Here is a 25,871-nt window from a genome sequence, read left to right as displayed (position 1 = left end):
ATTGCGATAATTATATATTTAATATTATATATTTACTTCATATATTATTTTATGTCTTTACATATTTTTTACAATTATTCATTTTACTAAAATATGTCATACACTAACGTATCTGAAGATAGCATTGATGTCTTTATCAAAAACGATAATATACATAAATTACAATTTATGTTACTATCAAATACATAGCCGTATATAAAGTTTATTATACTTTGGAATGATGTCACGATCATTAGATATTCTGGACAATAAATAATAATTGAAAAAACAATAAAAATATATTAAATTATTAACATAAAACATCACTTGTTTTTAATCTAGAATTGTTTAAAAAATGATGGTCGTGATATCACTTTTCTCAGAAAAGTTCTACTCCATCTTGATATTTTTTTTTCAAGTACGTGCTTTAACCTCGATTCTTCTTCTTTAACCAATATTGCTTAATCATGTCAGAACCTTTCTCGGCGATCATTATCACTGGAGCATTGGTATTACCGCTGACAATGTTGGGCATGATAGAAGCGTCGATAACACGAAGGCCACTTACTCCGTAAACTCGAAGCTCATGGTCGACCACTGCATCTGGATCCCAATACGGTCCCATTTTGCAAGTACCAACAGGATGATAAACCGTATGCGTATAATATCTAATCATACATTCCCAATGTTGATCAGTGTACTGTGGTATATCCTTGCAATTGGGAAATGGTTTCGAATAAAGTTCACTACCGAATCTTTCAAAAGCTCGAGTTTTGCTAAGTGCAATAGCGATCTTGATGCCTTCAATAAGGGTTGCTATATCCTCGCGTTCTTTGAAATAATTAGCATAAATCAACGGATGATCAAAGGGATTTTTGCTTTTTAATTTGATAATACCTCTGCTCTTAGGTCTCAAAAGCATGGGTAACACACTCCAAACGTCCTTTTCGCTAATCGGACTAAAAACTGCATCGTAAAAACTCTTCTTTACCCCATCGATCTTTCGTAATTGTCTACCGCCATCTGAATTTATCGAGCCTGATGCGAAATGTAGCTCGATATCTGGAAAATCTTCCGTGGCATTAGCGTATTTAGTATTAATAAAGGCTACTCCTTCAACACCACCTAAAACGGTCAAAGGACCATCACCTAAAAGTGCGTATTGTATGACAGCTTGCACATTGTGAAGTCTCTTTTCGACCATAGAAATTTCACTGTTTACTCGAAAAGCGAGACCACCTAAACCAACATGATCTTGTAGATTGTGACCTACTTTTAGATCTTGTATCACCGGAATACCGTGTTTAAGCAAATCTTTTCTTGGTCCTAAACCTGACAACATCAGGAGCTGAGCAGAATTGATGGATCCACTGGACACGATCACTTCTTTTTTCGTATATATGCGAAAAACTTTATTATCTCTGACAAATTCTACTCCGTATGTTCTTTTAGAATTGGGATCGATCAATATTTTGGTCACGTGTGAGTTCAATGCAACGTGCAAGTTTTTACGAAGTCTTATAGGACGTAAGAAAGCCTTTGATGAGGAACATCGACTGCCACGTCTTATGGTACCCTGTGCGATCATGAAACCAGTCTGATATTCTCCATTTATGTCACGATTTTCATAACCCATCTCTTGACCAGCTTGAATGAAGGCTGCCGCCAATGGTGTATGCCATGGTGCTTCTTGAACCGTTAGATAACCACCCTTCGAATGATACGATGTACGAGTCAAGTATGGATTTTGATTGTCTTCGGACTTCTTGAAATAATAAAGTACTTCTTTCGAATTCCAACCAGGATTACCCTGCTGCTCCCACAAGTCATAGTCCTTTTTATTTCCACGAAGATAAAGCATGTAGTTTAGAACGCTGCTACCACCGATCACTTTACCACGAGGCCAGTTGCAACGTTCATTTTCCATTGCTGAAACGATTGCAATACTTTCATTGGTATTCGATGTAGCAAGACTCAACAGATTTCTAACTCTTTCGAATGAAAACTTTCGACGCGGATTCTATACGATCACATTATGTTACATGTTAGTAAAAGAAAAAAAAAAGAAAAATTATCAAGATCCAGTTCAGTAATACTTACCCAAGCAATAAGTACTCTGAGGTTCTGTCTTATACTGCCAATCGAGTTGAGTTAGTTGAAGATAACCAGCAAGAAGAGGTACGTCCGATATATCTGTCTCCTGTCCTCCAGCTTCTAGGAGTAGCACGTTCCAGTTGTTGATTTCGCTTAAACGATTCGCTACAACGGCACCTGAAACGGATATACATAATAGAAAATTGTCGGTAATTTTCATCGTTCTAGATATCGTCGTTATTTCAGTCAACTATTTAATATAGTCTTATTAATATGTAATGTAAAAGGAAAAAAATAACTGTTACGTGTATTCTTTCAAAACATAAAATATTAATCATAATCCGACTTATCTGAATTTTTCTTCATAACGTATACGATTTCAATCTTTCTTAATGATATCATCGAAATGTAGTGATCAACAATTATTAAAATTTTTAAAAAATGAAAAGAGAAATTTTTCATAGTCAGGTCAATTGTCATTACAGTATCACAAAATAATTCGATCTTAATAGTAAAACGTACGATCAATTTCATTCGATTGTAACGAATAGACGAGAAGTAAGAAGATCTCATAAATTTAATAATCATTTTGACAATAAATACCTGCTGATCCACCACCAATTATGATAAAATCGTAAGATCTTAATAATTCTTCAGAAGGAACATCAATAGGTGGTGCCTCGTTGTCTAAGACTTCATAGTGGAAATAAAGTATTGCTGCAGTTAAAACTGAAAAAAACCACGATAGTCCAGTGCTTGTCGTAGAGAAGCCTCCAATCAATGCACTTTCTGTTCCCATTATGACTTATTTTATAGCTTCTGCAAAAGTAAAATTAATTTTATTTAATAATTTACGAAATACTTTTGTTTTTCTTTTATCTTTTTTTATTTATATATTTTTTTGTTTTTTTTTGTTCTTTCGTTTTTTTTTATAAAAAAAATACAATGGAGCGTATAATTTACAATAAATCGAAAGCATTTCCAAGACTTTCTTAAGACACGTTGTTTCTGTAGAATCGATACCAATATACTGAGTATCATCGTATCATCGTTTAAAAATTCAATTGACTCGAAAGACCATGAAGTATGTCGTTGTGAATAACAATGAAGCAGAAAACTTTCGACTGTTAAGTAATTCACTGTCAATGCAAAGTTTCGACAATTTTCTTGACGTCACATAAATAAAACGTCGAACAGAGTTCTTAATTCCTATCATTTCTTACTCTCAGTATCGAAAGTCTATGGATTAACCGTTTGAGTCCTAGAAGGTATTGAAAGAACACTGTCGAAGAATCCCAAATAGCACAACTGCGCTTTTCCTTTTTATACGCTTTATTTGTTTGAAAATATTCAATCAGCGCGATAGCGCTTGTTTAATTTTATGTTGAAAAATACCAAGTAGCGCGACAGCACTTCTTGTATAAAGTAAGTAACATGATTCTCGTATTTTTTTCATTACTTTGAAAAATTTAACAATCCGTCACGCACCATTGTCCACAATGCTGGAAATATGCTGGGTTTTCTCGACATAAAATCTAAACAGCAGAATCGCGCTGTTTGGGACTCAAACGGTTAAGGTTGTTAATTTGTGGAAATTCGAGTTTAAAAAAAAAAAAAAAAAAAGAAAAGAAAAAGAAAAAAAAAAAGAACCTGTTAGAGGATATTTCCATTTAGTTAGTCCATATAATTCCGATATATGCCATCATCGCACAGGTTATTGTTCCATATTAGATCGCAATTCTTTGTTTTCCCTATATAGTATCACAATGTCTTTGAGAGGTTTCCCCGTTCGTTTTCTCGATCGTTTTCTAGGTTTCTGTGCCGCCACTTGTACGATTCTAATTCCAAGATCGTTTAAGCGTATTAATAATGGATATTATATACTTTTTTTGCGGAGAAATGAATCGACGAGTTACAAAAAAAAAAAAAGCAATATTTTTATGTTCATAATGAAAAATTTATTCACAATGTCAGACATATAATCTTTTTTTTATGTTTCATTATACAATCATCACGCACTTCACAGGCACGTACTTTTGAGGGATATTATTTCTGATAATTAAAAAAATAATATACACACATTATCACATAATTAAATTACATTATTCTTAAGTTGTATTTCTGTGTGATTAAATAATTAACCATATTCACGTAAAATTTCGTAATAACTTATCTTTCCACGCGAGAATTCGTATTCTTTAGGCCGAAGTAAAGAACGAAGGGATATAGATCTTACGAAGAGAAGAACGAACGAACCCGAAGGGCAACCTCGTAAGAATGACCATGACCTTTCTACGGACGCAACTATCAGCATGCTGGATCCATTGAGATTGTATTCTAGAGTTATACGATTACCTTCAAAGCGAACGGGTTTCGAAGCTACGTGCCTCTCGCATAACGGTCATCGACTTCCCTCTCTGCCTTTCTCTGTCACATTTTTCTTTTTTTTTTTTTTGCTCTCTCCATTTCTCCTCTCTCCTTTTCAAATTTTCTTTTTGAACGATTACCTTCTCATACTCAAAAATGATCAAAATATTAGATCTATCTTAGATCTAGATATAATTTTGTGAGTAATCGTTTAATATACTCGTCATCGTCATCATTGTCATGTCATCATCATTATCGTCATTATTGTTATCTTAAAAATGTTTTCAAAAAAAAAAACAAACAAAATAAAAAGAAAATAAACGCTATAGGACGACGATAATAAGTCTATTAAGAACACAATTACGTTCATCAACTTGTTAGAGAAAAACTGTTAACGGAAGTAAACTTCCTTCTTTTTTCTTTTTTTTTTTCTTCTTTCTTTCTTTTTTTTTTTGGAACTTCGTTTTTCTTTTCTTCTCCTATTCTCTTATTTCACAACAATAATTATGATATTCAGTGAAAATATATTCTTATTACGATACTCGATTCGAAAGTATTCAATCCATTTTGGTAAGAAGGATGATTTGAGTGGTCGTGAAGAACGTTTTAAAAGTTTCGTTCGATCAAGTGCGTTACGTGAGATATCTCACGTAAACGAAGGACGATCGCGAGTTAATGTTCGGGGAATCGTGTTCTTGACGTCACGAGCCATTGGTCTCATCGTGAAGAACGGTGCGGCCTCTCTACCAAATGACCTACTTTTAGTTGTGACAAGAGCAGGGAAGCGAGACGTGCTTTACAAGGCATAAGAGAATCAAGCTTCCTAGTTACAATGTTGCCTCATCGGCAATTATTATTATTAATAATAATAATAATAATAATAATAATAATAATAGTAATAATAATAAATAATTTATCAATCAATAATTTACTTTCTAGTCCGACTTCTTATCTTTACTCAAAAAATAAAGTTATTTTTTTCTTTATACGCGAAGATATCTTTGATGAACGTGAAATAAAAAGATTAATTCATAAAATAAAATAAATCATAAATACAGTTTATCTCCTATTATTTAAAGTAAAAGATTAAATTTGAAATTAAAATATTTCTCATATTCTGATACCCCGCAGGTTGGAAATAGATCACACATGTCGCCTCAAGGCCTACCCACGTATTAACAACTTTTATGATGGCTGATTAAATAGTTTGATCACTTAAAAGTGATGTATAGTTATATATATAGTTATTGCAATACGGTTTCAGTACGAAATGAATTTCATAGAGACCACATATGTTTTAAGTTTATGTTGTTTGATTTATATTCTAAAAAACTCGTTACCATTTACACTCGTTACTTTAATGAGAGTAGCAAGTAACAGTATTTTTCGAATCAAATCAAACAACATGCCGTTGGATATTGAAATATTCATTAGAGAGATTGAGAAACGAGCAATAATATATTAAAAAAATATTTTGATAAGAATTGAAAAAAAAAAAAATTATGGGTAGAATTGTGTAAAAAATTTGTTGAAAATTTGAATAATCTAACTGATACAGATAAAAATGAAAAGAGTAAGTTTCTTATTATTTATCGATTAGGTTTAATTTCATTCAGCACATTATGTAAATAAGTACAGTTTTTATATTTTACAAAAGTCTACGTAGACTCTTCCGTGCCTCGAGATTACATTAAATTTTAAACAATATTACATATTCTCATATTGTCGTGGAATGCATCTCAGTGATAAGATGAAATAATTAGGTAAATATATTGTCTGACATCATCACACCGAATTTTGCCTCTTCTTCTAATAAGTATAATATTTTCCAAAGGACATTAATAGAAAGTATTTTCAAAACAAATTACATCGTGTTTTCTAACATAATTATGAAGAATACAGCGCCTTTTTTCCAATACTATCGCAAAATTCAATATTGGTATCAGATGTTAATATTAAATATTCGCAAATTGTTAGCTAATAATCTATAGTTAAAAATATTAATTTTTTATAGTTATTAAAATTGCTAAAAAAAAGAAAAATTTTTTTTTACTGATAAGTTTCTACTGGAATATTATAATATGTTTTAAGAAAACATATGCCTCGTCCTCTGCAAATATCAATGGCATTGGCCATACATTTATGTCATTACAATGTGAATTTTTTTTTCACAGATAAGCAATTACAAAAATATAATGGAAAAATTTAAGGACATGTAATGAGAATATGACGAATAAAAAAGTGTGCCATCTGAAACAGGAAGGGGAAAAAGTGGGATAAATATTTATAATTCGATCAATCATTATTTCTGCTCTATTTATCAAGAGTAGAAACATATTCAACAACTTTGAATCTACGATCAGCAACAGAAATGTCGATGAAAATGTAATTGAAAAAACGGAGGATATAAATCATGTTTCCCCTGTTACCTCATTTTAATCTAATGCCAATGTAACTAAACGAAAGAAAGTTTTTAAAAGCTCGTTTGAGGAATCATTACTGCAAATACTAAGGGAGAAAAATGACGAGAACAAGGAAATAGATAAAGACAAATATTTTCTTTTGTCATTGCTCTCGTCATTTAGAAAACTTAGAAACAGTAATTTATTGCTCACATAGAGATAATAAATGTTATGAGGCGTGTATGTTTACTAAGATATCACCGTACTCAAACTAATCCTAATATAATGTCTTCTAGGAATATTTTTTGAATCCCTGTGTCATGATCCTTTTTAGTTTTAACATTAGGACAATGATATGCTGAAGATCCAGATTTAGTTTAATGATGACAAATAAAAAATATAGAGATCTTTTTTTCCGTTTCGACGCTTAATTAGTTATATTATTATATGTATATTTTCAATAAATAAATGGTTAATTTCAAGAATAATATTATTATCTACCTCTTAAAGTTAAATTATAGACAATATTTTCTTCGATGGGATAGTTAGCCGTAACATAGTATTTCTATAAGAAATTCTAAGTCCAATAAAAAACTTATCATAACTTTCAACACTCGTTCGAAAGTAATTAAAGAACTTCTCATGTACACTCACTTAAACTCTCGAACAGTTTATAAAATTTTGCCCATTAAAAAATTTACGGCTTAGTATTACGAATAAACCCAAAATAATCTTTTTCCTTTTTGTTTTCCAAAATGAAAACACAAAACATATGTGACTTCTATGAAATCCATTTCGTGCTGGTACTGTATAGAGACTATTTAATCTTCCAATGTGCGTCTACCAAAAGAAAAGAGCAACGTTTAAATTATCAAAAAATATATAATCGTCTATCATGAATGTAATCAACATGCGACAAATCTAACGCCTCCATTCGAATGAAAAAAAATTAAAAGAAGTTAGATCATTCTCAATTTGATAATATTCCATGACATTATTATCACGATAAAAATGTAAATTCTATCGTAGCGATTTTTTTTATTTCACAGGAGGATGCTGTGGATCAATGAAGAAGAAGACAATAGTCGGTGGTTATGTTTTCACTTGGTGGTTCGTCACAGATGTCCAACGATTATCTCTCGAAGTAATGACGCTGAATCCAGTTTGCGAGAACGTCGAGACAGCCCAAGGAGTACCACTGACCGTCACCGGAGTAGCCCAGTGCAAGATCATGAAGGCCGACGAGCTTTTACATACTGCCAGCGAACAATTTCTCGGAAAGAGTGTCCACGAAATAAAATCAACTATATTATCCACCCTCGAGGGTCATTTACGTGCAATTTTAGGTGATAATTAACTTCTACGATCGGATTTATTGATATTTTTCATGGCTTTATCTCATGATGTTAGAAATAATTAGAAATAAATTCGTTGCCACGTATCGTGAAAATAGATCGTGTTTATCCACGACAAAACGAAAGAATAAGGATTGCGGAATATCGTTTTTGGGGAATGCGCTATGACGTATTTTTGGGCTTCAACTTTGTTCATTTTTTTTCTCCTCTTTCTTTTTATTTTTCTTTCCTTTCTTCTTTTTCTTTTCCTTGATCCTTTCTTTTCAATAAAACAAAGTTTTTATTTCCAGGCACGCTCTCGGTCGAGGAGGTTTACAAAGATCGCGATCAATTTGCTGCTCTCGTACGAGAAGTTGCAGCACCTGATGTCGGCCGTATGGGCATAGAGATCCTCTCGTTCACTATAAAGGACGTTTACGATGACGTTCAATATTTAGCGTCACTCGGGAAAGCTCAAACCGCAGCAGTTAAACGTGATGCCGATGTTGGTGTCGCTGAGGCCAATCGTGATGCTGGCATACGCGTATGTTTATTTTATTTCTTTGTTTTTTTATTTTTTCTTTTAATTTAGAGAGAGAGAGAGAATATTCATTCAACTCCATCAATATTATTTATTCCTTTTAACACAACTCTTTTTATCAGAAGAAAAAGTTTTGCTTTTCAAAATGTATGCTCGCTTCGATGCATCCATTATTCAGCGAATTGGTAAATATGCTTAAGCAATAAAGATCGTAAAATTTACTTGTTCGCAGGAAGCCGAGTGCGAGAAAGCGGCAATGGACATTAAGTACAACACCGACACGAAGATCGAAGATAACGCGAGGCTCTTCCAATTGCAAAAGGCTAATTTCGATCAGGAGGTCAATACTGCTGTAAGTGAAACCATGCGTAATCATTTTTAAAACCTATTAATACGTACCTATAAATTACTTTTTCTTTCTTCCTCTTTTTTCTTTTTTATTTTATTTTTTTTTTTTTTTTAATTATTTCTTTTTATTGTTTTACACTTCTGTAGAAAGCCGAAGCCCAGCTCGCTTATGAACTACAAGCCGCGAAAATAAGGCAACGAATACGGAACGAAGAGATACAGATAGAAATCGTCGAGAGGCGTAAACAGATCGAAGTAGAGGAACAGGAGGTACGTCGAAAGGAACACGAACTTCAAAGTACTGTGCGATTACCAGCCGAGGCAGAACATTATAAAATTGGAAAAGTGGCCGAAGGAAAAAGGTGAAACTCATGCTTAATATTTTTTCTATTTTCTTTTATCTGAAAACAATGCTAAAAGCGCAAAATTATTAAATATCGTTTGCGTATATAATTTAGTGGATAAAAAAAATAAAATTCATACGTGTACACGAAAAAGTTAAAATTATTCTTTGTAACATTTTAAGAATTCATAAAGGATTATATGTAATGATTATTATCGCAGCGGATTAAGTCAAAAAAATTGAAAAAAATTATTTTATGTTTTATTTTATATTACAATTATTTATATTTTGATAACGTAGAGTAACTTAAAATAAAAAAAATAAAAAATATTAAAAATGTATCATTAATTGACTTTGCAAAAATGGCCATTGAAACAATTTTGATATTGAACTGAGTCACATACTTTTTTTTTTTTTTTTGTGGAAATATAACCACTATGCAATTATCCGCACTTACAAAAAAAAGAGGATATAATGTATATATTATCATACGTTTTGTCAATTTATCATCAATATTTTCATACTCTCAAAATATCACAAAAACAAAATACCTTTATTGAAGAAGAAGAAAAAGAAGAAATATCTAATATTAATCTAATTTAATTTAACATGATTATAATTAGAAAATTAATAAATAAATAACGTTGTTTATGATAGCCTTTTTTGAATAAAACTAAAATATTTTTCGCTGTAGATCATTTTCAAGATTATTGAATAATATTGAAAATAATCTAATTCATATGAAGTATATAAAAATAACACATGTTTTTACACGATACTCGTAAAGATTCATTATTACATACAAAATTTATCATAAAATTATAATATCAAAATTATAATATAATATAAAAAAAAAGTTTTATATTTTTATATAAAGTGAATGAAAGTTATAAAATAACTTTCAATAAGAAAAATATATAACTTAATCCACTTAATCATAATTATCAGCACGTGCGCGCACACATACATATATACATGTATATTCTAATATATCACGTATAATATATCTTTAAATGAACAGAACGCAAACGGTGAGCGCAGCTAAAGCCGAGGCTGAGAGGATTCGATTAATCGGAGAAGCCGAAGCTCAAGCTTTGGAAGCCGTTGGAATATCAGAAGCTGAACGTATGCGGATGAAGGCTGCAATTTACAAGAAATATGGCGAGGCGGCGATACTCAATATCGCTTTGAACGCCTTGCCGAAGGTAAAGAAACAAATCTTATATATGTACATCATATATGTACGTTAAAACTCGACTTCCGTTCTATAAACTTTTGTAGTAATTTTTGTCATTCTTTTCTTTATTTTTCTTTTTTATTTTTTTGTTTTTTTTTATTTTATTATTTTTTTTTTTTTTTTTTTTTTTCTTTTTTGTGTATATTTCTTCAAAACTTCAATTTTATGCACGAGTCGTTGAATATTTCATGTGAAGTATTTCATTCTGTCCGGCGATAATCTTTTGAAAAAGTTTTGCAAATTTTCAAAAATTTATTTCTCATTGACCGATTTTCGGAAGATCATATTAGATTTTGTCAAATAAAGTAATCCTACGTATAATTTACTTCAATACAATTACATGAATTTTTTCTAATTTTTTCTTTCTCCTATTCATAGATCGCTGCCGAAATTGCAGCACCATTAGCAAGAATAGAAGAGATAGTTCTGTTAAGTGGAAGTGATACGACGAGCAATGAAATCACACGTTTAGTGGGTCAGGTACCTCCAGCGGTTCAAGCATTGACAGGTGTTGATCTTTCAAAGGTAAAAAATTCATTGTACATATAAATTTAATCTAACGTTCACGTAATATTATCTATTCTCCTTATCATTTATTTATTTTTCTTTAGGTTTTAGGAAAAATACCAGGTGCAAAGTAAGACATCGGGCTTGAAAGAAGAACACAGCGACCAGGCGAATAATTCGCCAGAATTTCTTCATATTGGAACAAAATCTTTACTGCCAAAGACTTCTCTGCTAAACTCCATTATTTACCGACGGTATTTCACTTTTTCCTGTTTCCCGAATCACTCTACCTCACGTTCAAATGGAACGAAGTCGAATAGAGAAAAAGAGAGATAGAGATAGAGATAGAGAGAGGGGGGGGAGAGGGAGGGAGAGGGAGAGAGAAAGAGAAAGAGAGAGAGGAAAGTACATTTCATTTTATGTTTTATAAAGATGCGTTGATTAAAAATCGATCGTATTATCAACAAACTATCTCTAATTCTTACGGACAGTGAACATGCAACGCACAGTTAATACTTCTGTTCTCTTTTTTTTCTCATTCTTCTTTTGTTATTGTTGTTGTTGTTTTTCTTTTGTTCTTTTTTTTTTTTTTTTTTAATCTTCCGATCAAAAAGATACTATATTTCTCTTATTGTATAGAATTCGACTCACTCAATCGCACTCGCATATCTCGTGTTTCTTCCTTCCGCAAAGACAAAACTAATTGTTGTTTTTCTTTTCTTTGTTTATTTATTTATTTTTTGTTTTTTTCTTTGTTTTTTTTTTTTTATTCCAACCCAGACGCGCACGTATATATTGTATGTAGCAATTTAGATAAGAAAACTTTTGAAAGGAGTAGATCGATCGAAATTTGTAAACGTTGTTAAATATAGACGATTCAACAGCGTGTAACACACGAGAAAACGTCCCGAAACGCGGCGAATACGAAAAATTTATTTTCATTCGCCCTTCGGACATTTAGTAATTATAAAATTAACTAGCCACTGATATTACGAAGTAGCGATCGAATGGTAACGCCATTAATAAGTTTACAAGTCTATTGTGATTGAAATTTTCGATCATTGTGTTCAACCTATGGTATATGAATAAAATTAAATCAAAGAAAAGAGAAAGGAAAAAGAGAAAGCGTAGAAACGTGTATGGGATAAGATTATGTCGGATACTTTTCTTAGGCATTTGTATATACTTATTTAAGCGATCATATGCATGTATGTACATGCGTACAAAGTGATCGATTTAAAGCAAAGATTTATCGTAAAATAAATATTTTGGAAACTTCGACGAACCGGAAAGAGGAACGTAATTAAGTAAAGAGGGAAAGAGGAACGTAATTAAGTAAAGAGGAAAAGAGGAAACAAAAAAAAGAAAACGAAAGATAAATGGAGAGAAAGGAAGAAGTATATATATATATATATAACTTTGATTTCTCAATGATTAGATTTCAATCGTCGAAGTGATTCCATTATCTCGTAATGTACATGACTTTAAATGAAACACTTTGTACGATAGTGTTAACCGAAGTCTCCATTTACGAAATAAGAGATACTTTATTCTAATTCGTCGTGTTAAAAAATTTACACTGCATGCTCTTGTACTACGTATCGGAACTAATACGGCTTTTCAAATGGGTAATAACATATTCCGAGCAGAACAGTGCCAATCTGTATATACCGATATGATCTTAATAGTGAGAAGGAAAATTAGAAAGGATAATAAGAGACACACTGATCGAAACTAGGATCTGATATTTTTCACATAAAGAGAATGGATCATTAAATCTTTCTCGAATACATCGTATGTATTTTATATGTACATACATCTTTGAAAGGGAAATTGGGAGTCATAAGATTGTCAGCCATGAACAAGTCTTCCCAAAAATAAAAGAAAATGAAACAAAACAAAAATAGCGGATTTAAGGCAGTACAAAAGAAAAAAAAAAACAAAAGGAAATAATAAAATAAAATAAAACCAAGGTGTCATTCTCAATGACACTGAAATTAATTAAGCGGTAAAATCATATATGCGACCAAATGAGACGAAAGGACGTAAATTCACTGAAAATAATCAAATTATACACTCCCTTCGAACATCGTATAGCCTGCATAAAAAAAAAAAAAACGAAAAAAAAAAACAAAAAAAAGCAAAAAAAAGAAAATAAAACAAAAAGAAGAAAAATATTTTTTAGCAAACAATTAGCGAGATCGTTCCGATACATAGTAAAATACGAGCCAAAAATTTGCTTAACACTATATATGTATTAATATTATATATATATATATATATATATATATATATATATATATATACATATGTATGTATGTATATATATATATACATATTAATATATATAATAATATATTAATATATAATTATATATATATAATATATATAATATAATATTATATATATATATATATATATATATATATATATATACATATACACATAAATATACATATATACATATACACTTAGTTGTAAAAATTCGAGTTGAGAATAATAAGTTCTCGCACATAAGACATACACACACATACATAGACACATACACACTCACGAGGTGTCTTTAAAAAGATAATTTTAAATAAAAGATTTAGATCAGATCTTTAAAGGTATTCGATTATATCATCGAATGTCCAAATGACGGTGAAAATTCGATCAACTTCGTCAAAGAAGATACTCAAGCTTGGGTAGCTTAAAATAATTCGACGTTAGCTTACTCATGTTAAAAATAATGTCATCAAAGTTTCAATCATCACTTTCAAGATCGCTCTAACTATGAATAAATGAACAAATTTTAAACAATCATTATTTTCGATTTAGACTTTCTTTTATTATTTTTCAAGTTGATCACGTAACAGTATCCACAGTGATCTTTTACATTTCTTCGATTCATTTTTTTCTATCTTTTCATTACCTTTTTAGCCCTTTCGCTACAGCTAAATCATAAGCTTGTTCTTGTCGATAAACAATATTAAAATTATATGATGGCAAAATGAAAAATTCAAAAGAAACAAATGATTATATGTGGTCGAAAAAAGTGCTCGTGTATCTAAAATAACTAATATATTTTCAAATGAGAATATATTCTATCTAAATATATGAGCGTTATTTATTGAACGTATATATCAGCCTGTAATATATGAAGAGTTTAATATATATATATATATATATATATATATATATATATATATATATATATATATATATATGCTCATAGTAACGAAAGGGTTAATCGATATAATTTAAATGATAGGATCATTTTTGCTTCTCGATTAAAAAAGGTAATGCATTTTGATTTAATTTTTGAAAATAACGATTGTACACAAAATGATATTTATATATTATATTATATATAATTAAACACGGACTCGTTCGAGCCTAGCTAAGCCAATTATTTACGTTTAACGCTATAAAATCTGTATTTCTAATGCAGTAATTTAGTAATTAGTTTTAAGATATTAATTTCGTCGTTTTATATCGATGTACTACTCTCGTTGTTAGTAAAACGGTCTTATTACTACTAATCCGTCTAATGAGATAATATATAATCATTATTATTATTATTATTATTATTATTATTATTATTATTATTATTATTATTATTATTATTATTATTATTATTATTATTATTATTATTATTATTTTTTGTATCATTGTAACTAACAAAGAGAGCATTAGGAATTGCATGTATTTGATAAACAGACCGTTCTTATTATACTCCAAATATAAATTCCAAATAAGATCATATATTTTACATTTAGTAGAAAAGATTATTTTAATATTAATATTATTATCATTATTATTATTATTATTATTATTACTATTATTACTATTATTATTATTATTATACATTCCCCTTGGTTTATTTTCATGCACTTTTATTCTTGGATAATAATAATGATGATGATAATGATAATGATTATGATGATGATGATGATGATGATGATGATAATGATGATAACAATGACGACGACGACAATGATAATGATTTAATGACACATAATAATTATAATTCTCTGTATAACACAAGGTACGACATATAGGATGATCGCGTGATTTATCATCTGACTTACTTTTTTTCTTTCTCCCCCGTAAGATCCATTATATAGGATCTTGCTATATATCGAAGAAGGAAACTCATATAGTAAATAAAATATAGCGATATATCGTATCGCTAATTTATTATTTTTTACAAGTACTTCTTTGGAATGACCAATCAAAAAAGCTAATAGCCAAAAACAATTGATATTATTTGAACGCACAATTTCTTTTCAAGTTCTTTGACTCAAATTCTATTTTCGTTTAAACGATTACGAAACAGGTGTCATAATCTCATGCTCTATATATATATATATACTTGTGCCGTCTTCGATATACATACATTCATACGTACATACATAATGTACACATTAGATTTCGAAAGACTAGGGGATCTTCGTTACATCAGCGTATTTACATATTAATCCATATTTTAAGATTCTTTTCGAAAATCTTCTTTATTTTTTAATACAAGTGGATTCGATGATCGTTGGTCTAAAAAAATGTTCTAAAATAGTAATCTTCTATATATTGTAACGATTATATTATGTCATACATGGTCTCACTTATAACATCCGAATTTTTAAATCTCAAACCTATGTAATGGTTGCCTTAAAATATTTTACATTTGATAAAATCTTTTTATAATACTTAGTAAACTTGTCATATATATATATTTATATATATATGACTTAATATATATGGCTTAATATATATATATATATATATATATATATATATATATATATATATATATATATATATATATATATATATATATATAAACATGTACAGATTGATTATAAATTAAGGACCAATTAAATATCTCATTTATTATAAGCAATAGAAAGTAAATTTATCAAAAAAAGTTTTAGAAATTCATGTGTCAAATATTTTAAGAGTACGAAATAGAATTTCCAATTAAATCAGAAGTTTTATTATTTTTATTTTTTCTTATGGAACGTCCTGTATTTTCCTAATTAATTAGATATTTTATTCGATTATCTTTTAAAAATTATTAAACAAGTAGAGACATAAAGTTAATAATTAACGAGATATTAATATGTATAATTATATAACCAATAGTACATACTTTCAGATATAAGGAATCTTAAGAGGCTATGAAAAAAATGAAAAATATACAAAACAACCTTATAATAAATATAATTACTATCTTATTAAGACTATTAATTCAAAAAAAAAAAAAAAAAAAAAAAAAAGAAATAGTTTAAAAGTAATTTATAATAACGAATAAAATAATAGTTTACTTAATTCAATAAATGTTCAAAGTGTTCACCATCATCTTATATAAACAATTGTCAATATAATCATACATATACAAATATCATGAAATCATACTCCTTTGTTCATACATTTTTTAATATTGCAGCTGTTATTTGATTAATGGCATTTATCATTTTTATTTGTAATTCTTTATTAATTTCTAACTCTTGTTTGATATACCTTTATCTTTTATAAATCCCTACATAAGAAAATCTAATGGTGTTAGATCAGGTGATCTAAATGATCTAATGATCTAATCTATCAAATTGTGATATATACGATCAATTTATTATGTTTAATGTTACTGTTTGTATCCACGTAATATACTTCAGACGTTAATATCTCGTTAATTATTAACTTCAAATCTATATTTATTTGATAATTTGTTAAAGATAATTAATTAAAATATCTAATTAATTAAAAATATAGTATATTCCATAAGAAAAACTAAAAACCCCATTAAGTTTGAAGTTTAATTAAAAGTTGAGTGTTTTATTTCGTTTCCTTAAAATATTTAACATGTAAAATCGTAAAACTTTTTTTATTACTTCTAACAAAGGAGATATTCAATTGATTCTTTATTCATAATCAATCAATATATGTAGATATATGTAATTTTAAAAAGATGTTAGAAAAAGAGGAAAAAACTATACAAAATTTTCATGCGTTGTATCGAAGGTCCTTAATCGCAAGATATATTGTAATTGAAGTCCACCATTGTAATTACTTAGAATATGCACTTGGATGTACACATGTGTTGGAATTGTTCATTGTTGCATAAGCAAGCGCATACATCGATGTTTATGTCGTGTGCAAACAAATTAAGTCTTAAGCAAAGATCAATCTCTACATGAATGCTTATATTATTATTATTATTATTATTATTATTATTATTATTATTATTATTATTATTATTATTATTATTATTATTATTATTATTATTATTATTATTATTATCATTATTATTATTATTATTATGATTATTATTATTATTAACTATTATTACTATCATCATCATTCTTATTCTTGTTATTATTATTATACTTCTTCTTCTACTTTTTGTTATTATTACTATTATTATTATTATTTGTATGATAATTATTAGATGCATCCAATCGTCGTATGAACGCACGCACGTTCACTTGCCATTTTTTCTTATATGAAAAAAGAAAAGGGAGAAAATCTAAAAAAGGAACCCAAAAAAAAAGAAAAGAAAAAAAGAAAAGAAAAAAAGAATTCCAGTGTGAATCATTTACAGAATTTTTCATAAGCGAAGCGCAAAAATAAGCGCGCGATTAATAATGATTAATTATCTGTGAATACGACCAAAAATAAACATAAAAAAAAAAAAAAAAGAAAAAAAAAATGAAAAATAAGAAAGAAAAAAAAAAGAAAAGAAAACAAGAAAGAGGGAGAAGCTTAGATGAGAGAAGAGGGAAGGATACTGAGATCTAGTTAGAAATTCAAAATTTACCAAAGTGTTTAGGATGAATTAAACTAGTCTTTTGTAAACTACAAACGCAAAATAATATATAATATATTAATAATATATTATATATACACATACATATATATATATATATTTTCAGAATTATGTGCTAGAAATGTCTGAACGCGTAGATAGAAGACAATATAATAATTGTGTCACGTTCTACTCTAATTGAAAGTAATGAAATACGCAATGTGAATTAGCGCATATTTTTAATAAATGGATCGTAAAATAAGTAAGTCCATCGCGTATATGATATGCACACCTTTTAACGATGAAAGAAATTGATCGTAAAAGGAATTACTCCATTCTAAATTTATTCAATTCGATTAATATCCTTTCTTAATCTTTCTTTTATCTTTAAGACCATTCCGTTTTTGAGTACTATGTTTATTGAAAGGTTTCTTTAATGACGTTTCAATGACGAATTCATTAACGAATCTATCGATAGACATATTCATATAGTATAATATTTTATACAAATATTTTCAAAATAATTTGAGGTTATGTGAGAATCGATAAAAGGATATTTTCCTAATATATTTTTTATTTTATTGACGAATAAATATAACATTTCTTTGTATTCTAACAATTTACAGAATCATTAGCTATAAAGCAATCTATTGGTCGTGTGATAATTGAATATGCAGAATTTTTATATTAAATGAATTCTTGCAATCGTAATTTACTTATATATGAAATAAAATTATCTGGCATTAGTAACGCATACATTTACAAATTGATATCCCTTCGTGTTTTACTTTTTCCTTCTCTTTATTTAAAGCAATGACAGTAAATAAATAGCCGAGGAAACTTTTTACGATAGATGACAAAATTAAACTTAAAAACAATGTATCTTTCGGTACAATAGAACATACAATATGTCATTGGCTTTGACATCATCCTCCACGTAGCAATAGATAAAGAAAAAAAAAAAATAAAATCAGAGTGCTTGTAACTCGTACCAAATTACTTATTGTATTTGCATGAAATCAATCGTTTCATCGATTGATGCATGTATTTTCAAGTAAAATCGTTAACAATCACTCTTAACTATGTAACATTATTAAATCGCAAAACGATGAATATCCTTTTCAATCGATGAATATCTCTTTCAAAAGAGATCTTAAAACTAAAAATTGCAGATTGTATAATTTCTATAAACAAATGAATATTTTGCTTTGCCAGTAATAATATATAATAATTATCAGGGTCCAAACATTAATAATCATTCATTTTTGTTTTGTTTTTCAATAGTCTTACAAAAGTCGTTTTCTCTAAAAATTTTGTCGAGAAAATCTATCCACCCCTTAAACGGATATCAACGATTCTATTTTCCATTTTGTCACACATCTAATAGAAGAATTACGTTGTGAAATAATATTTTATTTATTAAATCATATTTTGTGATATATCGAGCTTATAAAACGAATATTATATACTTTTTCCTCGATTTTATTATAAAAACATTGATCTATCCACCGGACACGTAATGATAAGTGACCATACTACATTATCATTCAGAAAAAACATGGCTGTAACCGTTGTATGCAGGCTGAAAATGAGCATTTGCAAATTCGTATCACATAGGACACTAACTTCGATCACAAATATAGACATCTATGTTATTAATTACATACAACTTCTAAGTACGCATCCACATTGTGTTAAATATCATAAATATATGTTATGTGTGTATATATCTATATATATATATATATACGCGCGCGCGTGTATGTGTATGTGTATATGTAGTGTGTAGTAATATGCAATGTTTAGTAACTGTACACTACACATTTGTGACTTATGTTTTTTAAATTTCAATTTAGTTTTACCTTACGTTTTATAAAAGTTTCACTAGCAATTATTTATGTGTTTTTTATGTCAAGTTAAAATTATAATTCCAAATACTGGCAAAGCAATTCCTGGTCTTTGTATTGCGTAATAGATTATTTTATCATATATGTCTTTTGCTATCTACTATTCCCCAACGTTATTCTTCATGTAACTAAAGTGAATTTTATGTATCTATTAATGTTGTACGATAGTGACCATCTTTATTAACTATTCTATACCAATTGTTTTGTTGTTTTGTCATAATGAAATTGAATTGTACATAACATGCTTATTTAGTCAGTAATGCACAGTTAGGCACAACCCCATTGAGAAATATACATACTGCAAATTATTTAATATTCTTGATAATTCAGTGATATTTCTGATATAGAAGGATTTAAATGATCCGACATTAATCTAACAATCTATGTTGGAAACTAGTAGATTGTAACGTTTTGCATAATACTTCGTTCATATTGTCATAAATGACTGTTCTCAGGCAAAAACATTAAATTCGATATTTTTCTTTAGAATGAAATCATAATTATCAAGGCTATAAAAGCGCATAATAAAATGCGTTATTAAGCTCTTTCTTGTGTAGTTTTCATGCTAAATAAGAAATTTGTTTAGTTTTATTATAATGTTCTACGTGGTTTTACTATTAATTCTATAAAGTGAAAACTTAATGGAGATAATCATACCGTTTTTTTGTGTAATTAATTTTCTATATCTCAATTATGATACAAATTTTATCACATATTTACTAGTACATACGATTAAATCAGTAATAGCGTATTTCTTACAAGCTGTGTTGGACTCACTTGTAAAAACTGCATGATCTGTACTCTTTCATCATACCTTTAAATATTCTTCATTATCATATCAAAGTATATGTTATAACTTTGCTATTGTTACATTATAGAAACTATAGTATATGTGTGCATCAGTTGTTAAGAAGTTTGCTTTAACTTATATTCAGAAAAATTTTAAGGGATGCATAAAATTTCTGCCGGATTATAACTTATAATTTATAACTATTAATTTTTTTCATTCAAAATTAGGAAACTTTGTAGACACGTGTTTAATATAATTTAAGCATGACCGAAGTTATTAATGCTCAAAGTTGATTTGTAGTACGGAAAATGATATTTTTTTTTCTACATTATCAGGAAAACATCAAGATTTGATAATTAATCTCACATTTCATTAGAAGAATCACTATTGGAGGTACTGCCAGTTGACGACGAAGTGGAGGATGATCTGCTACTGTTTGATTCATTAGCAGCTCTGTAGAATGCGAATGATAAACATGCATCGTAAATAATAATTATACGATTAAATCGGCTACATCTAATTTTAAGTGAATTGTTACTATACCTAAAGAGAGCAGCTAAACTTGGTCTAACAGTATCTTGATTTGCTTCTGCAGTACTCTGATCGCCTAAACTTTTTCTGCAAATTGGGCATGTTCCATGCTACAAAAAAAGAAAAAGTAATATACATCAAATAATAATAACAAAAAAAAAAAAAAAAAAAAAAAAAAAAATAAATCAATTTTATTAGATACTCACAAGTTCAAGCCAAGGTACAATACAAGGTGTATGATAAAAATGTTGACACGGTAATTGTCTCACAGGTTCAGCTAATTTGAAGTCTTCCCAACAAACAGAGCATTGCAATTTGCTATCTGTACATAAAAATGCATTGCAGTAAAGTTAAAAGAGATTTAATATAAATTACATTTTGCAATAAAATATCACTTACCAACTTGACTTTGCGTCACTGTTGTCTTAGGTATCGCATCAATTTGTTTTTGTGGTAATGGTGGTGGTCCAGTTCCATCCATTTGATTCAATAACTGTGTGACAATAGCATCCAATCCATCCCGACCCCAAACATAATCTCCAGGGTTTCCCAAGAACAGTCTAATATTGAATCTATATTATTCGATTTTATTTTAGTAATACTAATATAAAATAAAAAGACAATAGCTTACGTTTTGAGCGATTGACATTATGATTGAAATAATCTGGAATTTTACAAATATTAAGGCAAAATTAAAATCTAACTTGTGATCTTATGAGGACAAGCACACAAATGATATCACAAATATCTTCAAAAATTTTAATTAGTACTTGTTTTATGAAAATACTCAAACACCTGTATTGAATTAATAATAATAATGATGACGATGATAAATTTTTAAATAATCAATTATCATCAATATTAATAATTTATATATGATACCTTACAGTGCTTAATGTTCTCAATATTTTGATTTTCAATATGACTAACTGAAATTATAAGACCACAATTTTGGCAATATATAGAAATAGATGTTAAAATAATTCTTTACTAAATTGACATATTCACATAATTATATTATATCTCAGACAATATACAGTAAACAAAACTAATGGTAAATAAATACTACTAGAATATTTTATGACATTTTAAAGGAAGCGAGCATAGGAAATGGAATGTATATTAAAGAATTGAGCAAATTGACATGCAAAAATGTTACAATGTAAATAATGGGGCATCATGTATTAAATAAAAAATATGAATAATGTTTTGACCTTTGATGATAAGCAACTATAATATTAAAAATGTATTTGGTAGTACTACATACACAGGTGGTTGTCCATCTTGTGTAACTGGATGGCCTAGACCAGCTCCTGATAGGTTAAGTATGAAGTCTTGAATAAAATTTTCAATAGGTATTGCTTCTTGTCTTCCACGACTGCTGACACAAATATATACGTTGAATGATTAAATATTGCATAATATTAAATACTCAAAAAAGAAATTTTATATTGAAATTGAATATATCAATATACACAAAATAGCATTGTAAAACTTAATGCAATATAAAGCATAGAAAGTATAAACTTTGTGGAAAATAATTAAGCTGTCTATTTTTTTTCTACATTTCTTTTTACATTTCTATTTTCAATAAATATATATATTATGCATTTTTAAGTTGTTTGGCTCATTTGTGTATGTTTTGAATACAGCATAGCTTAGCATGGAAAGATCCCACGAAATTTGGTACAATACAACACAGCATGGCACCCACATACACATATACATACCATTATAAAAGTATTAATCATTGATGATTCTGGCATTTCTATCAGTTTCTTTTTCAAATATTTTTAAATTCCAGCATAAAAATGTGAAATTACTGTAGCTATACCAAATAAACCAAACATACAATTAGTGTACTAGTAATGACAACATATAAAGTTGTCTCAAGCATGCTTCAACCTACTAACTAAAGGAATGTATTATTTTTATTTATATAATTAAAATAGTTGTGAGATACAAGCAACGTATATTTAGAAGTACTTTCTAAAAGCAGTTCTTAATTTTTTTGATGCAGTTATGAGTTAAAAAATAAACAATGAATGTACAATAAAACAGCTGGCGATAGGTGAGTGCATAAGGTTGTATGATTAATCATAAATAATTAAAATAAAAATAAATAATTAAACCTAATTAGTTTATATTTATATTGTAATATCCTTTGATAGTAATTTGAAATTTACTCAATTATTTGTTTGATCAATTAAATGAAACATTTGAAAACGCAATAGTTTTTTTAATAAGCTGATTAATCTATTGCCAGATTAATCATACAGGCCTCGTAGGGTCATCATGTCAGTAAATGGAATACCGATGGCGCAGAAGCCCAGTGCGGGAAGGAAGTGCAGTGTACCTGCCGGAGCGACGAGTATCTGGTGTATTGCGTGACCAGCTAACTCGTCTTCTGCCTTCTAACGTATTGCTTCTGTTACCTGCACGTGGTTGCATATTGAGGGTAGGAGATTCCAATATCATTTCTACAAAATCACGATCAGTAGGGTAGCGCTGTAATAATTAAGAAAGGGAATTACATAGTACCGTATATAATTTAAAAAAATTTTTTTTATAATATCCTGTTTTATTTATTATTCTTTTAATGGTTATTTTATTTTATTTTTTTCTTTTTGTTTTTTTATTTTACTACAATCTTCAAAATAATTTAAACAAGGAACTAAGTCATACGACTCACATTATAGCCTGGAATATCAATAATATCAATATCGCTTAGATCTTCGCCACTTATATCCATCCCAGAACCATTGTCGTTGGTTCCAACCTCCAATTCTTCTATAAATCCACATGAACATCTTGGACAAGTGTAGTCCTATCCAATATTTGAGAGAAAAACTCAAGTTAACAAAACTTGCAGACTATAATTCCAAACAATGCAATCGATTAAAGCTATAGCATATATTGTAGAATCTGAGAATTATATCTAAAAACAAATTATCAATTGTATAAGTATCAAAAACAAAATTGTCTTTGTACTTTAAATAGTTAGTTTGTTATATACAAAGCATATATAGATGTTTATTTTCTATGAACATAGTTATACATGTATAATTATTTTCAATGACAAGAAAGAAAGAAAGAAAAAAAGAAAGAAAGAAAGAAAGAAAGAAAGAAAGAAAGAAAGAAAGAAAGAAAGAGTATAGATTATAAATACTGATATATGTAGTATTGAACTGATATTATATGTATTTTAAAAAGAACTATTCTTATCTATAGTTCATTGATAAAGTTAAAAGTAAACGCACATTATATTTTAAAACTTTATTTATATTTTTTATATTATTTATATTTTTTATATTAATAATAAAAAGGCAGTCATTTATCTATATACTTATTTCCATTCATTTTTTCATAATATCATTTAGTATCTAGGACAAGGAAGGACAACCAAAATAAAATATTAAAACTGTCATTTATTACAACGAAAATATTGTCAGTTCGTGATATTAAAATTATACGTAATATAGGAAATGAGTATATTATTATAGTAAGTATGGACGCACGGACTGATCCGAAAATTTACATAAACGTTTTACGCTGCATGATAATAGGGACCATTAGCGTCGAAAAAAGCATATAACGACCCATAGATTTTTGCGTTTTAATTTGATGTTATACCTGCGTGTTAATAACGTGACTAAACGTACATGTATTTATCTTTGAAGAAGGAAAAGATTTTATTTTTGTGCCTAAGGAAGGCTCTTGAAGATTGTTAATGTATGAGCATCGAAGGAGATGGCATTGTTTCCGATAGAGAGGTCAGGGGATAGGAATTTCACACATGGTTATACTGACAACTTGCAGATTGATGTTGTACTTTCGCTGGCCGTATTTTAAATGCGCATACGAATTACAACGACTACAAGCAACATTAGAGCATACTTACGGGTTGCAAACACTCAATTTCATCGATGCATTTATGGCAATAAAAACGGGACACCGGAGTCCCGTCCACAACGGCTTCAGCCATGTTTTACGTGTCCTTCTCTCTCTTCTTCCCTACTTCCTAAAGTGCGTAGTCTGACTCATATAGCAGAAGTAGATGGCATAAACTACACGTAACTTCGAGATACTACGTTCCTTCGCCGAGGATGGCTGGCGCGTGTGCAGTAGTCGTATGTATTATTATTAGATGGCGTCATTTCGTCTCGATATATTATGCAATAATATATCTTTAAAGATATTTACTCCACGAAAATTGAAAGGTCGTGTTTTGTAATCGATAGGCTAACGTTAGACTTACCCATTATCGTTGTCGTCGTCGTCGTTATACGATTACGACGACATCATTTTTCATTGTTCTTTTACAAGTTCGTCCTTATCAATTGAAGATAATCGTTTCTGACTAAAGATGTACCTATACCGATTGCAACGACTTTAATCGAATACGTTAACATATCAAATTCTTCTTCTCTAAGGATTATTTCTATTGGTCGATTCAAAATGTAATATTGGTGAAAAGAATCCAATCCAATCAGAACTTGTATAGCTGAATTAATACTGGTTGTCGTTTGTTTTACCTTCTCCTATTTTACAAAGGAACGTCATTGCCGAACGATATTCTTTTTTCTTTTTAATTTTTCTTCTTCTTTTTTCACGTAGGTAAATTTTATATACATATGAAAAAATTCTTCATTATATTTCCTTTATAATTAATTGTGATTATAACAATGACGAGAACATCAATAAAGT

General features: G+C 28.9%; 3 protein-coding genes and 1 long non-coding RNA gene across 8 annotated transcripts in view; 2 read left to right on the top strand and 2 right to left on the bottom strand.

Moving 5' to 3' along the window:
• The window catches only part of LOC124947739 (flotillin-2), a 73,590-nt gene extending 60,254 nt beyond the window's left edge, over nt 1-13,336 (top strand). Inside the window, exons 2-8 of the mRNA XM_047490311.1 lie at nt 7,892-8,188; nt 8,488-8,720; nt 8,950-9,069; nt 9,213-9,427; nt 10,430-10,613; nt 11,024-11,170; nt 11,257-13,336. Coding sequence (XP_047346267.1) covers nt 7,892-8,188; nt 8,488-8,720; nt 8,950-9,069; nt 9,213-9,427; nt 10,430-10,613; nt 11,024-11,170; nt 11,257-11,286 — 1,226 coding nt within the window. The 3' untranslated portion in view covers nt 11,287-13,336. The remainder of the gene's footprint in view (nt 1-7,891; nt 8,189-8,487; nt 8,721-8,949; nt 9,070-9,212; nt 9,428-10,429; nt 10,614-11,023; nt 11,171-11,256) is intronic.
• LOC124947736 (glucose dehydrogenase [FAD, quinone]-like) lies at nt 63-9,429 on the bottom strand. Of its 2 annotated transcripts, none has more exons than XM_047490306.1 (4): nt 3,724-3,867; nt 2,677-2,892; nt 2,080-2,250; nt 63-1,908 (listed from the first exon to the last, which is right to left on the bottom strand). In XM_047490306.1, the coding sequence occupies exons 2-4, from the start codon at nt 2,870-2,872 to the stop codon at nt 407-409; spliced, it is 1,869 nt and encodes a 622-aa protein (XP_047346262.1). In that variant the 5' UTR covers nt 2,873-2,892; nt 3,724-3,867; the 3' UTR covers nt 63-406. The 2 variants fall into 2 exon arrangements, with proteins under 2 accessions (XP_047346262.1, XP_047346261.1); XM_047490305.1 differs by lacking the exon at nt 3,724-3,867 and adding an exon at nt 9,117-9,429 and having other exon boundaries at nt 64-1,908.
• LOC124947740 lies at nt 2,926-7,836 on the top strand. Its single transcript, XR_007100481.1, has 3 exons — nt 2,926-5,335; nt 5,572-6,013; nt 6,615-7,836. It is a non-coding gene; the product is annotated as an uncharacterized LOC124947740 (long non-coding RNA).
• A 5,156-nt stretch (nt 13,337-18,492) lies between the features above and the next one.
• LOC124947705 (E3 ubiquitin-protein ligase Iruka) lies at nt 18,493-25,445 on the bottom strand. 4 transcript variants are annotated; one of them, XM_047490227.1, is made up of 8 exons: nt 25,066-25,445; nt 23,857-23,991; nt 23,479-23,672; nt 22,432-22,542; nt 21,564-21,736; nt 21,371-21,486; nt 21,177-21,274; nt 18,493-21,086 (listed from the first exon to the last, which is right to left on the bottom strand). In XM_047490227.1, the coding sequence occupies exons 1-8, from the start codon at nt 25,147-25,149 to the stop codon at nt 20,996-20,998; spliced, it is 1,002 nt and encodes a 333-aa protein (XP_047346183.1). In that variant the 5' UTR covers nt 25,150-25,445; the 3' UTR covers nt 18,493-20,995. The 4 variants fall into 4 exon arrangements, with proteins under 4 accessions (XP_047346183.1, XP_047346184.1, XP_047346185.1 ...); XM_047490228.1 differs by having other exon boundaries at nt 21,564-21,724; nt 25,066-25,443; XM_047490229.1 differs by having other exon boundaries at nt 23,521-23,672; nt 25,066-25,436.
• Nucleotides 25,446-25,871: the final 426 nt, after the last annotated feature.

The sequence above is a fragment of the Vespa velutina genome, chromosome 3, assembly GCF_912470025.1.
Source record: "Vespa velutina chromosome 3, iVesVel2.1, whole genome shotgun sequence".
Classification (NCBI taxonomy): Eukaryota; Metazoa; Arthropoda; class Insecta; order Hymenoptera; family Vespidae; genus Vespa; species Vespa velutina.
This window is presented reverse-complemented; position numbering and strand designations above follow the sequence as displayed.

Excerpts from the sequence above, each read along its gene's own strand:
- LOC124947705 (XM_047490227.1), bottom strand. The coding sequence starts at position 25,149 with ATGGCTGAAGCCGTTGTGGACGGGACTCCGGTGTCCCGTTTTTATTGC. Across the intron at positions 23,992-25,065 it reads AAATTGAGTGTTTGCAACCC|GACTACACTTGTCCAAGATG; the intron begins GTAAGTATGCTC and ends AATATTGGATAG. Across the intron at positions 21,487-21,563 it reads AGTGACGCAAAGTCAAGTTG|ATAGCAAATTGCAATGCTCT; the intron begins GTAAGTGATATT and ends TTTTATGTACAG.
- LOC124947736 (XM_047490305.1), bottom strand. The coding sequence starts at position 2,872 with ATGGGAACAGAAAGTGCATTGATTGGAGGCTTCTCTACGACAAGCACT. Across the intron at positions 2,251-2,676 it reads AATTGGTGGTGGATCAGCAG|GTGCCGTTGTAGCGAATCGT; the intron begins GTATTTATTGTC and ends TATCCGTTTCAG. Across the intron at positions 1,909-2,079 it reads TCAGAGTACTTATTGCTTGG|CAATGGAAAATGAACGTTGC; the intron begins GTAAGTATTACT and ends CAATCGTTTCAG.